This window comes from Parus major, chromosome 24, assembly GCF_001522545.3.
Source record: "Parus major isolate Abel chromosome 24, Parus_major1.1, whole genome shotgun sequence".
NCBI lineage: Eukaryota > Metazoa > Chordata > Aves > Passeriformes > Paridae > Parus > Parus major.
The window spans coordinates 4,763,448-4,781,228 of record NC_031792.1 but is presented as its reverse complement, the minus strand read 5'-3'; the positions used below and the strand labels follow the sequence as shown (position 1 = coordinate 4,781,228).

The following is a 17,781-nucleotide window of genomic DNA, read 5'->3' as shown; positions in this document are numbered from 1 at the left end:
TAATATAATATAATATAATATAATATAATATAATATAATATAATATAATATAATATAATATAATATAATATAATATAATATAATATAATATAGTATAATAATGAAGTAATAGGATTCTATGATAATAGAACATGTATATATCTAATAGATTAAGTATATATAGATATCTATATCTATATATAGTATATATATAATACAATTAGAGTTCTGTGATATATGTATATGTATATTATGCACATATAATAAATATTATATAGAAATTATAATTTATATAATTTATATATAATATAAACATAATATATATGATCTATACATAATACACACAATATATGGTTCTATAATGGTTCATATGTAATTTATGATATATGATTTATATGATATGGTTCATATATAATATAAATGATGCATGGTTGATATGAAATGGTTCTATATTATCATAGAACCATATAATTCTATAACAATATAAATGTATAATATAGATATATACTGTATAGGTATAGAAAAGAGGGAGGTGCTCAGAAGGCATCTGCAAAACAGAGTTGCTTCAAAACTTCTGCAGAATAATTCTGGCTCCATGGATTTTGTCTGTTCTCTCATGAAATATTTTGGTTCAGCATCTTAAAACTGAATGAACCATTTATTATCAATAAGATACGGAAAACAGAGATTTAAAATCCCTCTGGGGTGGAGATAAGAATAGTCCCGAGAAAAGTGCAAATAAAGACCAATGCAAAGAGATAAAAGGCAGGAAATCCTTTATTGAAGGGGTAAAGGCAGAGCCACAAACAGACTGTTTTCAAAATTAAAAACAAATACAAACAAGAGGCTAAAAATCAGAAAACTGCATTTCCCCCTCTCTCCTTAAGATGAATTCCAAAGCTTAATTTTGGTTGGGTTTGTTATGCTTGCACAGCTTGTTTGGAACTCCAGGGAGGAGGGAAACACCAGTCAGATACCAGAGTGGATGAACAATGAGCAAAGACATCCCTTCTCCAAGCTCCCTGCAGCTTTCAGAGAGGGGATGTAGGAGCAGCATGTTAAAACACAGTTTTTTTAATCTCTTTTTTCCTTCTTTTTTTATTTTTTCTCTCCTTTCCAGACAGCTACTGTACAAAACCAAACAGAAATTTGTAATAAATACCTAACACAAGAGGCTCAGTACATTGCTACAATCCTTCACTGAAGGGAAATATATATATATTTATATATATATATATATATATACACATATATATAGCCTAATATATAAAACCTCTTTGACTTAAATCAGCATAAAGGCTACTTGTTTTTACAGAAGCCTGGGGCAGGAATTCCACTTAGCATCACCCACACCTCAAGAGAACATCACTGCCTCCAGTCCCCCCCTCCCAGGGGGATTCCCACCTCCTCCTCGCTGGAAAAGCAGCAGGATTTGCCCTCAACAAGGAGTTTTTACATCTGGGAATCTCCAGCGAAGCAGCTGCACAGTGATTATAAAAAAACTGGAAAAGCCCCTTGGCGTGCACGACTCCTGTGTGATAAATACAGACGTTTTCCTTGGCTCTGTCTCAGACTGATGTTCCTGACCCATCCTAAATGCTGGTGGTGACACTGGAGAGGAAACACATGCTGGCTTTGAGTTAAAACCCTTGCAGACTCAGAGGGGAAAAAGAAAATAACCCTGCAAGGCTACATGACTTTAGCATCCAGCTATTTGTTAGAACTTAAATTCCTGGAGATTAATTAGCAGATGTAGAACATTGCCCAAAGGTAGGTCTGTACCACAGCCCAAACAGTTCTGCATCCAAACTCTGCAGCTGGCCTTCAGTTTTTTTCCTTTCCTAAAAAAAAATAAAGGAGCCAAGCCCTCAGTACCCTCAGTCCTGGGCTGTAGCTCCTGTGGTTTTGATAAAAATCATGTGTGGGAGATAAAACAGGAATATTTCATGTTTTCAGGTAAATAGTGAGGTGTTTGTCTTCAGTGGAGCAGCTCATCCCACCAATCCCATTCCAAACCTGTCTGGGCAGCCAGGAAAGGGTCTCACATGAGCTTGGCTTGCTTGGGCAAAAGGGACAAGGAAAAGGATTCGCTCCATAAATGTGAATGGGAAATCTGAACCATCAAAAATTCCAGCACTCCTCCCCTTCCTATGAGAAAAAGGCAGATCCCACTGGAAATTCAACATTTTGCTGCCAAAAAGGAAGCCAAAGCAGGGTATGAGAGGAGCCTGGAGATACTGAATTGCTCATCCAGCAATAGCAAAATCTTTCCAAATTCCATCCCTGCTCCCCAGGCACTGGCTGCTGCCAGCACACGGCCAGCGATTGCTTCGGAAAGGGCAAAGTTCAGGGTCTGAAGAGCCATCTGTGCTGGGGCCAGGCAGCAGCTGGGGAGAGGATGTGGCTGCTTCCCACTGGGAAAGAGCAGCTCCAGCCTTGCCAGCCTTGGTTTTGGACAGAACTGCTCAAGTAAGGCTGGAGCTGGCAGCGGATCTGAGAGTTTTCACACATCCCAGGAAAGCAGAGGTGAAGAGCATCACTGGTCACCTCTGGCATGATCTACAGATCCTGGGCTCATCCCTGCTGCAAAGCAGGTTAGTGAATTATCTCCAAAACTACAGCAGAGCTTGTTGTCCCACGGGACTGAAAGCCAAGGATGGGAAAGGAAACACTGGCACACCAGATCACCTGCTCCAGAGGGCATTGCAATAGGCATTTCACAGTCAGAGCACTGCAGAATTAGGAATTAATTAATCCTCACAGTGGATGTGAGTTGCACCTGTAAGACAGGTGTAACTAAGCCTTGGTTTTATAGCTGGGGAAACAGAGGTGTGGGGTAGCAGCTCCAGGAATAACCGCACATGCTGGGGGTGTCTGGAGACAGGTTTGTCACCTCATAGATTATAAATCCAGCAGAAAGCATCTCTCACCTGTCTTCCTGCCCGATTCATGCTAGGATCTGGCTCTCAGCTTATTCCTTCACATGAGAAATTATCTCCCAAGTGAGACCCACAGCTGATAAAACACTCCTCATGCTCAAGGACACCCACGCTGCTGCAGGGAGGGAATGGCAAACCATTCCATGCCTTTTGTGAAGACATCCCAGTTTTATCAGCAAAGACACCCACCCTGGACCCCCTTGACCTGCAGCTGGGACAAGGCGATGGCCAAACCAGGCTCCACATTTTCCTCAGTGCCAAACCCCAGCAAACCTTTCAAAATCAATCTGCAACCACATTCAACCACAGCTCTTGGGAAACACCCTACAGATATGCTTATTTTTCCCTTTAAGTTACAACTTGCCTACGAGCAGCCAGCCAGAAAGAAAAGGAAGAAAGAAAGGAAAAGAAGTGATTCCTCCCTGTTTTGCTGCTGTTATTCTCCCCTCTGAGGTAGACATCGATGCGGTGGGGATGAATCACTGGAGAGTGGTCATTGGTCTGGCGAGCGAGCCCACGGCACCCTTGTGTCCTGCCCCAGTGACACCCTTGGCTGCAGCAGCGCAGCGTGGCTCAGCACTGGCGCAGCACGCAGGCCGTGGTGGCCGGTGGTGGCTCTGGCGAGCTGCATTTCTCCGGGGCGGTGATTTTCCCGGCGTAATCGATGCAGGAGGCGTTGCGCGTCCGCACGCCCTCGCCGCACGTTTGGGAGCAGGGAGACCAGGGACCCAGGCGCCAGAGAGGGCAGGGCATGTCTCCACAGGGCTTGATGTCCTCAGGCTTGAGGGATCTGTTGCAGGCAGAGGAGGTTTGACCCTCCACATCCCGGCAATCCACCGTCCGCCGCTGCCAGCCGGAGCCGCACGTCTTGGAGCACTCGGACCAGTCACCCAGGACCCACTGCGAGGTCAGCATCGGTCGGATGACGTTCACCGACTTCTTCTCTTTGCCCTTCTGCTTGCTGAAAGGAACGTCCTTGGGGATGAAGAAGGTGTACTTGACTTTTGGTGGGAAGACCTCGCTGGCAATCGTCAGCAGCTGCACGGTCAGGGGCTCTGGGAGCTGCCGGAAGCTCTGCAGCCTCTCCAGAGTCGTCATGGAGCCGCTGTATTTCAGGATGGTGCCCTTAATGAGGATGTCCTGCTCCATGGCTGAGATGGCAAAGTCTCCATTCAGCAGGTACTTGCCCTCAAGAGTCTTCAGGGCCAGGTAATTCCCGTCATGCCGGACCCCTCGGTGGCTGCGCTGTTTGATGTCGATGTTGGTGGCCCCGGCGGGGATGGTGACGATGTCGTTGTAGCCGTATCTGCACGGGACAAAGGGACACGGTTATTCTTCAAGGCTTACTGAGAGCAGAGTCATGTAAGGAACAGCACTGAGGATCCTGGCTCTGGAGCCATCCCTCTAACCCCGAGCACTCGAGAGCTAGAGATATTGCAGATGTTCTAGATGTGAGCCCAGCTGGAAGACTTCTCTGTGAATTACACATGAAAATGAGCGATGCAATCAAATGAACAGCCCTGTGATCACCAGCCTGGGTGGGAAATTCCCCTCACTTCCTATGCTTGGAAATGGTGAAGTGTTTGGGATTGAAAGCCTGTCACCAGTGATGCTGAAGGGTGACATCACCTATTGACAGAGATAATATAGAGATCATATAGATGTAGGTACTGATACAGATATAGATGTAGAAAAACTCACTTTTTGAAGGGTTTTGCAGCCGCCACAATGCAGAATTAATCCCATTGGCAGATACAGAGGACATTCCCATGCCAGGGAAACATTTTCCTGCAGAGCCAGCCAAGGCCCATCCCTGGAGCACCACGGCTCCCGGGACAGCACACAGGAGGTTTCACTGAGCCCTCAGCACTGTGACTCACACTGTGGGACCAGCACAGGATCATTTTCCATGGATCCCCATGGTGGATGCTGCGGTCAGTAATTAGGTTCAGAGTATTTTGGAAAAAAGCCTTTGAGTCAAACTCTGCTCTCCGTCACCCTGGCCTCCCTCACCCTGATCTTAATGGGATCTCTTCTTGGCTGTAGCTCCTGTGCTAATCTCCCTTTAGTCAACCACAAACAACTCGTAGGAGAGTGGAAGCCCCGTTTCAGCTGTTCCCTGGAAGGAAATCATTTAGGAAATCTAATTTGACTGTGTGAGTCACCTCGCTGCATGGAACTGGATGGTTGGGCTTTTGTTATGGTTTTCCAATAAAAGCCTTAAATTCTGCTCTTTGGCAAAGCCACAGAGATGTTGGGTGAGAGAAGTGGCTGCCTCAGTGCCCTTATCCCAGTATTCAAATTCACCCCCAAGCCCAGGGAAAAGTTATTGAACATTTAAATCACACATCAGCCCTTAAATATGTGTCCAACTCACTGCACTGGTGTGAAATGTGTTTGGTAAACTCATTGGGCCAGCAGATTTATTTGCAGTGGTGTACCAAGCCCGTCACATCAGTTATTTTTTTAGGAAATATGCTCTACTTGGCTTGTAGAATTCTGCTCTGAAATAAACTGAACCTAAGCCCCGGAGTCTGGGGAGGAGCCCAGGCCCTTGCAATGCCAGCCAGCTGAGGATGCTGGCTGGATCCTAACATATTCCTAGCCTACAACTTCAGTGACAGAAAAAGGGGAATGAGAGAGGATGCTGGTGGTTCTCCCACAGCCCATCCCTGCAGAAGCTCCTCCCTGGCGCCTCACTTGGATCTGTTGAGCGAGCCGGATATTTTCCTGCAAGTGGAGCCATTGCCCCCGCACACCCCACACTTGTCCAGCTTCTTGGAGGACCCAATGATGTGATCACAGCCAGCCTTGATGCACTGCCCGTGGACACAGATGGAGAGGGTCTCTGGGCCACACAGCGTCCCATCGATCACCTGGAAAGGGGGATGCAGAGGAGTAACTGGGGAGGAGTTCTGGCATGGGGTAAACAGGAGGGATTCCCATCACCAGGAATCTTGGGTGATTCCCATCACCAGGAATCTTTGGTGATTCCCATCACCAGGAATCTTACTTTGGCCTCAAAGACTTTGAATTCGCTCCTCCCTCGGGCTCGGCAGAAGAGTTTGCATCTGTCCCGGGGGGACACTCCTGCATACTTAGGAACCCACTCCAAGTGATTCCCTTCCACGTCAGTGAAGTTGTAGCTGTTGTACTTCTCACACTGCTGTTCCCGAAAGCTTTTCCCTGAAAGGAAAGGTGAAACATGGCCCAAAATCCATGGAAAGCTGGCAGGAGCTGCTGTCCTTGGCCATCACAGAAACGTGGGAGTGAGCTAAGGATAGTGAGAGCACGTGGTGAGTGTGCAAGCAGAGGAGGAACATCATGAAGGAGGGATCCCAGTCTCCTTCCATCGGCCACAGAAGGTCACAGCCCCCAGCAGGAAGCTGCTGCTCCCCCCAGATATGAATATCCAAGGGAGAGCAGAGCAGTCCCTGTGCTGGAGAAGCAGAAGCAGGAGCTGAGCGGGCATTTGGGAATTGCCATCCTCACCATCCTGCGGGCACTCCTGGGTGTGGCAGGACTGGTACTTGGTTCTCTGGCCCTCGCAGTAGCTGCCGCCGTGCCGGGGCTTGGGGCTGTCGCAGTGGCGGTGCGAGAACTGGATGCCTCCGCCGCAGCTCCGGGAACAGGAGCCCCACGCGCTCCACGGGCCCCAACCGCCGTCCACCGCTGGCTGCAAGAGGCAGGAGAAGCTGCTGAGTCCATCTCTGAGCCTGTCCATCCCCAGCTGCTCCCTCCCAGGGTGAGCTCAGGGCTGGAGCAACGCTAAAACCTCCCCCAGCCCTGATCCAGAAAAGCGCTTTGGCACACACTTCACACAAAGTTAATTCTGACTTCCACCAGTCTGTTCACATGCTTAAAGTTAAGCTGGGCTTTGAGAACTTTGCTGACTGACTCTGAAATCGCTGCTAATTTCCCCAGCAGGGCAAAAAGTCGTGATTTAATTGCAGATCTACAATGCTTGTTTTGCTTCAGACCAACCCACGGCTCATAGCAGACTTTTGTCTGTGAGCTGGACTTGCCAGTTACAAAGGAGAGATACCCAGAAATAAACCAGCCCAATCCAAAACCAGTCAAGGAGGAGGCAGGGGTGGGGTCAGAGATTTGGGAATCCCAAAGGGTCAAGCCCAGCCCAGCTTTATTGGGTTTGTGGGGGTAGGGGTGGTACAGGGAGCTTCCAGAAGCTCCCCCCGTGTCCAGCAGAGCCAACACCAGCTCCAGGATGGACACACCACTGGCCAAGGCTGAGCCCAGCAGGGATGGTGTTGATTTTGGGGATAATGTGTGTAAGAAGAAATAAAGTTATTAGGCAGATGTAATTGGGTGCAGAGAAGAAAGAAGTGAGAATGTAAGAGGAACAGCTCTGCAGACACCCAGGGCAGTGCAGGAGGAAAGGCAAGGATTCCTCCAGGTACTGGAGCTGAGATTCCCCCAAAATTCTGTGGGGAAGGTCATGGTGAGGCAGCTTTGCTCCTGCAGCCCGTGGGGGTGCAGAGATGCACCTGCAGCCCCTGGAGGAAGCCAGGACAGAGCTGGTGGATGCCTGAGAGAGGCTGTGACCCCGTGGGAAACCTGAACTGGTGCCAGATCCTGGCAGGACCTGTGGAGAGAGGAGGAACCCAAGCTGGAGCAGGTCTGCTGGAAGGACTTGGGACCCTGTGGAAGACCCACCTTGGAGCAGCCTGTCCTCGAAGGACTGCCCCAGTGGAAGAGTGACCCATATTGTGGAGATTATGTTCATGGGAAGGACTCTGACTCCTCTCCCTGAGCAGCAGCAAGAACAGCCTGTGAACTGACCATAACCCCATTCCTTGTCTCCCTGTCCCACTGGAGAGAGAAGGGAGAACTGGGAAGGAGGGAGGTGTGGGGGGAAAGTGTTTTTAAGGTTTTATTTTACTTCTCATTATCCTGATTTTGTTATAAATTCAATTAACATCTTTAACTTGAGCCTGTTTTGCCCACGATGGTGACTGGTGAGTAATTTCTCAAAGTCCTTATATCAAATAATGAACCTTCTATTTTTCCCTTCCCTGTGCAGCTGTGGAGGAGAGTGAGAGGGAGGCTTTGGTGGGTGCCACCACACCAGCATTCCCCAGTGTCCCCTTACCTGGGGTTTCAGGGCATCCTGCTGCACACAGCGCCCATCCCAGCACAGCCCCTCGCCTTTGCAGGGGGTTCCATCAGCCCATGGCAAGCTGCCATTCTTGGTGTGGCAGAGGGGCTCCCCACTGCCCATCCTGCACCACAGCTGTGCACAGATGTCCTCCTCCGTGGTGTTGGGGCAGTGCTGGAAGTCCTTGCCAAAGATCTGCTGGCACTGCTGGTCCAGGCTGTACAGGGCTGTGCGGCCGGGCAGCTCGGCAGGCAGGGACACGGGCTCGGCCGGGGCATCCAGCAGGCAATCACCTGGGCAAGGTTCAGGAGTTAGGCTGGAGATGGAGTTTTCAGGGCTTGGTAGCACTGATTGCACCAAGCAGGGCACCCCACACCTTGTCCATGGTCTGCTTTGACTCCCCCTTCACCCCGCCTGCCCCTCCAGGCATGGCAAAGAGCCTGAGTGATCATGGCAAATGGACATTTCAAAGAGCCATCACCTCCTCCTAGACCTTGGGAAATTTCCACCTAGAAAAATGCAACCCCCCTACCACTTCCCCAGACCAACCCAATTTATCAGGAGCAATCTTTAAAATCCATTCTAATCCTTCCTGCTCAGACCTACAGCAGCAAAGCCACTTGAACCCTAAAAAAACCACTTATCTGCAGGGATAAAATTCATGGTTGTTTTGAGTGATGATGCAGCTGACTCCAGCCTTACCGTGCCCTCCATCCAGGAACTCAGTGAGGTACATGGCACTGCAAGGAGACCAGGGCTGGGTCTTGTTCAAATGGATGAAGAGAGGGGCCATCACGTGGTGCTCGCCAAGGGGCCCAAAGAGCCGCTCGCAGTTCTTGGAGTCATCGTGGGGCATGCTGAGCACATGGCCTGGGGAGCAGAGAACACAGCACAGCTGAGCTCCCCAGCCCAGCTCCTGCTCCTCATGCTGTGTGGGACCATCTGTAAGGCACCAAGCAGCTCCTATTTCTGCCAAAGCTGTTTGCTGCCATAAATCAGGAGGCATAGAACACTGCTTGCTCTGCCTCAGTGGTACAGCCTGCTGTGTGCAGGGCAAAGCAGAGCAAATTTGTAGAAAGCCAGAATGGCTTGGGATGGAAGAGATTTAAAGCTCATCTCCCTCCACCCTCTGCCATGGACAGGCATTCCACTAGACCAGGTTGCTCCATGCCCTGTTCAGCCTGGCCTTGAATGTTCCCAGGGATGTGGCAGCCACAGCTTCTCTGCGCAAAAATTAGTCAGGAATGGCAAACCAAGGCAGAGATGTGCTTGATCCCATGCCTGAGCTCATCACAGAATCACTAAGGTTGGAAAAGACCTCCAAGATCCTCCAGTTCAACCTGTGACTGATCCCCACCTTTTCACCCAGCCCAGAGCACTGAGTGCCATATCCAGGTGTTCCTTGAACAATGCCAGGGATGGGGATTCCACCACCTCACCGGGCAGCCCCTTCCAATGCTCAACAACCCTTGCAGTGATGAAAGGCTTCCTGAACTGGTGCAAATGCATCAATTTACACTGATTTGGACACTTCTTAGTGTTTCTGCTGGTGCAAACCAGCTTTTGTCAGTGCCAGAAGCTCCCCAAGGCTCAGTGAGTGGTCCCCCGGCAGGGGATGCTGGTGCTGGGCTGTGCCACAAGCCCTCCCAGCAGCAGGACTGGAAGAAGCAGGCTTCCCCTTGGGAAGGGACGTGTTACCCAGTTCATGAGCCAGGGTGTAGGCTGCCTGCAGGCCCTCGTCCTCGATCACGGAGCAGCTCTTGTTGCGGTCGCACATGGTGCCGATATCTGCCACTCCCAGCGTGTCGCAGCTTTGGTGTCCGCAGAAATCCTGTTTGGCCAGGGAGGGGAGTGGTCAGCAGGGGGAGAGGGCCCCACATTCAGCCCCAACATCTCTGTGAGTGACCCACTGGTGGCCTGCACCCCAGACAAAACCCCCCACAACTGCAAGCTCCATTCTTTGCAGGGTGGGGCATCGACCTCTGTGATCAACCCCCTTCTCCCCTCCTTGACCCCTTTCCTCTCTGCAGCAGAGCATTCCCGAGGGGTGCTGACCTGTCTGGTGAGGAGGATGGCAGTGTCGTAGTGCTCGGGGTGCCGGTCACTCGGGGGGTTGAACCTTTGCTGCCAGCTGCAGAAGTTGCGCAGGGTGAGCCCGCCGTTATCCGACACCTCCGGCCCTGCCGCTGCCTCCTCCACCACCAGCACCTTCACCACCACCAGGTTGATGGAGTTCCTCAGGCTGGGATGCTTGTAGATGTGAGCTGCCATGGACATCAGGGTCAGGACATGGTTCTGTAGGGGAAGAGATGGGCAGGCAGAGCCTGGGTCAAACCTTTGCTACGGGGCAATTGTTTTGTTTGAAGAGAAAGAATCAGCTTCATTTATGAAGGACATCACATCCCGACCATGGGCTGAAGGACTCAGTGCTGCCTTCCCTGTATGTGATTTTACACCTGCATCCCCTTCTCCATCTCACAGCTTCAGTTCAAAAACCAGGTAGAAAACACTATTATGTAGTAGTTTAGATTTGCCATTTTCATTTCCCGGCAAATGCACCAAATAAATGGCATTCTCCAAACGCCGTGTCTCCTCTCTCACGAACCCTTTGAACCTAGAAATCCTTCTGGAAGAAATTCCTTGGGAAAAACCTCAGCTTCTGGAGAGTTCTCTGCATATTCCCAAAGCATTAACCCTGCCCTTGCTGCCCCAGGGCAGGAACCAACTCACGCACATCCCAGTAAAAGTTCTGTCTGTGCGGGTCACAGGGTTTGAACCCGACCTCCTTGGCAACAAACAGGGACTAAAACACTTTGACAGCCAAGACTTTGCCCAGCAGCATCCCCTGCTTGGTGATGACCAGGATTACTTAATATGTCAACAGCGCCAGCGATGTTTAGGCTGATGTAAACATCTTATCAGAGCATCAAAATTCCTCCTCTGTTGGCATCGCTCACGGCCCAGAGTCAGGAGAAAAAAATGCAGCTATTACACAATATAGTATTGGGAAAGAGAAAGTGGCTTCTCTCCTCCCCAGACAAATTACACCCTGCAGTCTCAATTCAGAGCCTAATTAAACTGGAAGGACTCGATGGGAGCCCTCTCTGATAGCCAAGTTTCACCCAAAATCCATTTCCTGAGCAAAGCTGACTCTGTGTGCTCATCCATCACGGTCCTGCCAGGACAGTGCCATTTTCTGAGACACAAAATGCTGTTTTCTTAGCAAATGAGGGAGATGTTGAGAGAGATACAGCATATTTACTGCACCAAGAGCTGCTTGCCCAGCGCACTTGTGGCTATTTTAAATTATTCTGCCACATTTTATCCCGTCACTGGCAGCTCCACGTAAACAGATGTTTTGTTTCAACAAGACATATCCCAAGTCCTCCCCGGCTCATTATCCAAGGGCAGGCCCCAGCAAGGCTGATGGGAGCAGGGAATAGACTGGTTTATTTAGACTGGCCAGATCTCCATGCCATGACTCACATCCAGCCCAGAGCATGCAATCATGTCATGGAGAAGTCACTGCAGAGGCAACAAATTGAAGAGAGATCCCCACAAGCGGTTGCTCCATGAAACTTGGGGGAATTGTTCACCCTGTGGGGAAAGTCCACTGGGAACCTTGCTAAAAATATCATAAAGCCTTCCTAAAATTACACCCCTGAAGATCTAGAAGGATGCTCTGTGCTGGAGCTGCTCATCATGGGATCATCGTTCATTTCCAAGGGAATAAATCTTCATCCTTTTCTAAGCCATTAGAGGTTTCTGGCCATAACAGTAGGTTTGACCTGGGAGATCTCAGTCCATACCACAAATCCCCCAGGACACCAACCCTCACATCCTCAGGGGTACCTCCAGCCAAAAACCTCTTTGAGCAGTAGGAACAGAGGGACTTGGAAAACATCTGTCCACCTTCCCTGTGTCTGGAAGGGGAAGATGGAAAGCAAACCGAACAAACAGCTATTTAGTGAGGATTAAAAGGTCAAATTCACTTGTTCCACCATCTGGTGTCTATTTATACCCATCCCTGGCCCGTGCAGGAGTGGGTTGGGTTTCAGATGGACCCTGACTGCTCTGGGGAGAGCAGCAATCCACCTGCACTGCCTTGGCTTAGCCAAGGGCTTGAAACCATGGCCAAAAGGAAATCATGGATCCTCAGGGCTCAGAAGAGGCCAGCTGAGCACTTCTGGCCAACAACTGCCTGGGGATGAGCTGAATCCTGCTGGTCCCATCCTCTCTTGTCTTTGCAAACCAGCTTTGGCTGGACCATCCGCCCAGGAGGGAATGCTGCCTTCTCCAGGGCTTCCTTCCAGCACTGAGGATGTGGGGATTGGGATCATGTGCAGGGCAGTGTTTTGGGATGGGTTTGAGCAGCCCAGGGCTGCAAACACACTGTTTTTTCTGCCTTCTTGCCAGGCACTGCAGCACAAGGGGCTTCCCTGCCACTTCCAACCAGCATCCTGGGAGATCTGGCAGGATGTCTGCTAAGTGAAAAATCAGCCTCTTACCTGCTCTGGGGGGAGAGGATACCAGTGTGAACCAGAGAGGGTCCTGGAGCACCCCTTCTCATTCATGCATTGCATTTATGTGAAGGCACTATGGAGGGTCATGCCCCACAAACCTCCTGCCCCTCTTCCCCCAGCAGCAATCCTGGGCTCCCTCTGCTCTCAGTATCAAATTCCACCCAATTCCCCCTAAAACTGAGGAGGGATGACTTTTGTCTGCCACACCTGCATTACAGCAGCTCCCTGAGACCCCTCCTGCCACAGCATCCCTGTGTCTGGGAGAGCCCTGCCCTGAGCCAGGCACTGCCTGACAGGAGCCCTCCAGCAGCAAACAGAAGGACAGGAAAAAGAAATACAAATCAGAGTAAGGGGAACTGAAGTGGTTGTCTTTACCCTCATTGAAGGACTGAGCTTTCTGATACAGGCTCTCACTAATTCCCTTTCATGGGAACCACACAGAAGCCTGCAAAGATCCCAGAACGCTGGTGTTTATTTTTATTATTATTATTTTGATGGGTGAAAGTGCTCTTACACAGACACTATTCTTGTGGTATGCACAGAATGATTTAATATTGCTGGACCCACCCAGAACAGAAGGACAGCAGGGAGCACCCACAGAACACCCCAGCACAACCTGCCTCTCTCCAATGTGCTGCCCAGTGTGTGGGGAGCAATGTCCAGCCCAGCCTGGGGCTGTGGGATTGCTTGTTGCTCAGATTTGGTTGGGTTTTCCCCCTGCTTTCCCCCCTAGAAGCCAGCATTTCTGCAGAGGGGGGAAAAAAGAAAGAAATGCTGAGATTCTGGAGCACAGGCAGATGGAAGGAAGCAAACCCAGGGTCAGATGTGAGGGCTGCCCAGCTTTCAACTGGTAAAAACATCTCAGGTTGTCCCTTTTCCCCAAGGCACCATCTGTGAGCTCCCCCCCTGGCTTGGGTGCCCGGGGGCTGCTGCTTGCCCTGCCAGCCTCCTCCTGTGGTTTCAAGCCCGGGCCAAGAATTCCCTTGCAAAAATGTGGGAGGCAGCCAAGGGAAATGGGGGGGCAAGCCAGGGGAGAGGGTGCCAGCCTGCCCTCCTGCCTGCCCAGCTCCCTGCCCATCCCTGTTCTGTTTCCCACATGATTTCCACCCCCCTCCTCTTTCCCTCTTTGCTGGATAGCTGGGGCACAAAAACAGCAATTACCCCTGTTCAAGGCAGGGGAAACTGAGGCACATCCAGACTGTTCCCACCTCCCCAGAGGTAGAGATGGAGTAAAACCCCATCCTGAGAGCATCCCAGAGCAGGAGTGCTACAGTTTGGGAGCCAGCATGGAGCTGCTTCAGTGGGAGCCAGCACATTTCATTCCAAAGCCCTGAAATGCAGCAGCTGTTGAATATCCCGGCGTGAGGCGAGTGCCCCAGGCAGAGGAATATTTAGGGAGGCTGGCTGCTCCTCCAGCCCCCTGCCCCAAAGCGGATGCAGGCTCAGGGTCACACTCAGAGGACAAATCCCAGAAGAAAAGCTGGTCCATGGCAGCTTCACACAGGTCCCCCTTTGCAAAGATCTCCTTTAATCCCACTCCAGTTGCCTTTGGGGTGGTTTAGGAGGGGCTGGCTTCTTTTGTCAAGGGATTAAGCGAATTTACCCACTCACACTGCAAAATATCCTAGAGCAAGGCTAAGACCTGGACATGAGGGGACCCAGGGCTCCAGGGTGGCTTTGGATTTACCTCCAGTCGATGTGGGTGTGGGAGAACTGTGCCTTTGGATTTACCTCCTGTTCATCTGGGTGTGGGAGAGCTGGCAGCAGGACCCCTGCAATGCCCCACGCCCTGCTCTCCTGTCTGGTCTCAAAGGGAAGGGTTTGCAACAGCACTCCCAAAACCTCATCAATCTGCCTGTAAAAAACACAGAAGTCAGCAAGGAATCCCAGCTTTTCCAGACTGATCTGATTCTGCTGTGGTCCTCAGTCATTACCAGCCCCAGGAGTCAGGAACAGCAGATTCCTCTTGCAAGAGGAGGAGGGAAAGGGGATCACAGCCATCGTGCTTGCGGAGGAAAGCTTGGAAATGTGTCTCATCTGCACCCAAGAGACCAGAGAAATCCCACCACAGGAATCCCATTTGGCTGCCAACTGGCTGGGGATGCTGCAGCTGGGTTTTGGAGCCGCCTGGTGCTTTAGGTGTCCTGGCAAACGTTCCCAAGCCATGCAGAGCATCCTCACAAGTGCAGCCCAGCTGCAGGTGCTCAGCCCTCCTGCACACGGGCAGGATTAGCCCCATCTCCTGCCTCACTTCCCCCTGCTCAAAACCCCACTTTATTCTGTGGGTGGTGCTCACAGTCCCTTTGTTTTCAAGCACTTGGGATCCTCTGCAAGAAAAATGCAAAAACTGTGTCCAGCTGGAGCCTCGCTCCCATCCTACATCAGAGGGCTCTTCCCAGTCCCTGCAGGTTGAATCCTGCCACATCCCCCAGGATTTACTGCCCAGCCCTGTCCTGCTGCTGCTGCCCCCTCAAATACCCCACCCCCTGCAATCATCAAGCCCAGACAATGATTAAACCCCCAAATTTCAGGTCTAGCTCTGCTCTCACTTCACCATTCCCTCCTGGTTTACATAAAAGTATTGAAGGTAGAATAAGCTCTTATTGTTTAAATTAGGTTAACAGCTGAGCTGTAAGGCTCAAATTGATTGGAAATAAATCACTAACAGCATTTTCCCACCACAAGCATGGCATTGATTATAACTCCCAACGCTTGAGCGCATCTTAGGGTGACTCTTCTGCTCGAGCTGTTACAACTTATGCAAGAAAATGACTGGGAATACAAACAATGCTGGTGACCTTTAATAAATATTTGGTAATTAAAGTGTGGTTACGGGAAGAAAAGTCATTATATAAATATGGTTTATTCTGACTCAACATTTCGACTCCCTGGGCATCTCTCCTAGTCAGCTCTCTAAGATCCCACCAGCACTTGCCACTGCCTTTTTCACCCCACAAGAAAGGTATTTAGGGAGAAGCAAGATTGCTGTCCTGCTCCCTGCATTCTTGTTCCAGAGAACAAAAGACACAGAAACACAGCAGGTGGTTTTTTAGTTGTTGTTTTTTTAGCTGCTACACCAGAGCTGGTGGAAGTTTTCTCCCAAATATTTTAATATGCTCTTACTCTATTCATCCAAAACAAGATCTTTGAAGGTTTCCTTCCCATCCCTGAGAGCTGATGCAAAGATATTGCTCTAGGGGCCAAGGAAATGATGGTAAAATGGGAGCCAGCCAGGCAGCATCACCCAGCCCAGGGCTGCAGCAGCCAAACCAGGGCAGGGTGCCCGTGTTCCAGCCCCTTGGCTATGTGTAGGTGCCATTTCCTCCCCTCCTGCACTCACAGATTCACCCAGAGGGCTGTTGCTTTTTCCCCAGCTCAAGCTGGGCATTATCAGGATAATATTATTTCTAGCATTTAGACATCCCTGGGTATTGCTTTGAAACCATCAGGTGCACATCTGGCTGCAGAAGGTTCCATGTACTATTTTTCCTTGGGGAATCAAAAACCAACATCACACTATGGGGAGAGTAATTCCCACCACCATTTATAGGTCTGTTGCTTAAAAACTCTGCTTAATCCACTTCAGACTCTTTTTTGAGCACTGTGAGCACTCGGGGTACCTCCAAGTGCATCACTCCTCTCTCACTGACCCTCTGCTACCTATTCCTGCCAGCCTGGCTTGGTGGCAAAACCAAGCAATGGGCAAAACCAGAGTGATGCTGAGCAGCTGAAATCAGCCGGAGCCCCAAGGTTTAGCATTTCCCAAGGTCCAGCCTTGCCTGAGCAGGGCTGGAATTAAAACACTGCTTTGTTAGTAGCAGAGAAGCCCCTAGGGGAAGGATAAAGTCGATAGAAGTGGCAAAGCCAGGCTGCCGTTTCAGCTTCCCGACTGTTCCCTGCTGAGCTTCAGCTTTCAGGACTCTTATCCCAAACAACCCGAGAATGAGCAACTCCAATGCACAATTTCCCCCTTGCAAAGACCTCAGAGCATTTCTGATGGTGCAAACCTGAATTTGGGGCTGAACCACCCATCCCTGCAGGGTAGAGGTGGGGAGCTGGCTTTGTCAGAGGCGTGAAAAATGAGCTGGTGCTGATGAATGAGGCACATGGACAGCCCTGGAGATGGGCTGAGGCACCTCGGTCTCTGCTCCTGGAGTCTCCCCAAAAGCCTGATCGGGTCAGGGTCTCCGCGGAGAGCGTTTAAGGAGGGTGAGAATTCCTGGAGCTGGCGGCTGAGGGAAAGGGCTGTTCATCCGTCTATCCATCTGCTCATCTGCTAACAGGTGGCTCAGGAGCGGGACTGCGCATTACTCAGCTCTGTTTTATTTACTATCTGGCCCCGGCTCCCGCCCGGGAGCGAGTTAAACCCATCGCTGTGCAGCGCGGCTCTTTCCCTGCAGCAGGGACGGCATTAACCCGCCCTGTCCCCCAGCTTTGGGGACACCGGCTGACGGGACATCACAGTGCCCCGTGTGTGCGAGGGATGCTGGCTCTGGGAAAGGGTTCCCAAACACTGAGTGAACCCCACAGATCAGCACTGCAGCTTTGACCCGGAGTTTTACAGCCCAGACACAGCAAGGGAAGGTGGGGACCAAGGTCCCCCCACCCCGCTCCCCGCTCACTCAAAGCTGTCCCCGGTGTCCCGGGGCTGGGGGGATCCGGCAGCGGGCAGGACAGAGGGGAGGAGAGGCAGCAGGGCTGGAGGAGCGCATTCGGGAGGAGGAGACAGCGGGGATGGGGACCGGACAGAGCGGGATGTGTGGGGAGGACAGAGGGATGGAGGCGATGGAGAGGCAGTGGGAGCGCAGGAGGTGGGAGGAGGCGGAGAGGCGGCCGGGATGGGGACAGCGAGGGACGGAAGGATGGAGCGGCTGCGGGGACCAGAGATGAGCTAGGGACAGGCACGGACAGAAAGCTTCGGGCAGGGGGGACGGCAGACACCGCCAGCCCTTACCTCCACATCCTCCCCGTAGAACCGCACCATGGACGCGTCGGCCACCAGCAGCGTCTCCACATAACGGGCCTGCGACACGAAGCGCCGGGCCCTGCGGAGCGACTGGGCACTGGGGGGCCGCTGGGCATTGGGGGGCTGCTGGGTGCTGGAGAACTGCCGGGCCCCGAGGAGCTGCCGGGCCCCCAGGAGCCGCTGGGTGCTGGAGAACTGCCGGGCCCCGAGGAGCTGCCGGGCCCCGAGGCGGGGCCGGGCCCTGAGGCGCCGCTGGGC

At 51.4% G+C, this 17,781-nt stretch overlaps 1 protein-coding gene across 1 annotated transcript in view; it reads right to left on the bottom strand.

Moving 5' to 3' along the window:
- Window positions 1-738: 738 nt before the first annotated feature.
- Window positions 739-17,781, bottom strand: part of ADAMTS8 (ADAM metallopeptidase with thrombospondin type 1 motif 8) — a 19,955-nt gene continuing 2,912 nt past the window's right edge. The window contains exons 2-10 of the mRNA XM_015649588.1: window positions 17,512-17,775; window positions 10,090-10,329; window positions 9,733-9,865; window positions 8,737-8,904; window positions 8,029-8,327; window positions 6,411-6,594; window positions 5,932-6,104; window positions 5,619-5,794; window positions 739-4,224 (exon numbers count right to left, since the gene is read on the bottom strand). Of these exons, the coding sequence (XP_015505074.1) occupies window positions 3,492-4,224; window positions 5,619-5,794; window positions 5,932-6,104; window positions 6,411-6,594; window positions 8,029-8,327; window positions 8,737-8,904; window positions 9,733-9,865; window positions 10,090-10,329; window positions 17,512-17,775 (2,370 nt within the window). The 3' untranslated portion in view covers window positions 739-3,491. The remainder of the gene's footprint in view (window positions 4,225-5,618; window positions 5,795-5,931; window positions 6,105-6,410; window positions 6,595-8,028; window positions 8,328-8,736; window positions 8,905-9,732; window positions 9,866-10,089; window positions 10,330-17,511; window positions 17,776-17,781) is intronic.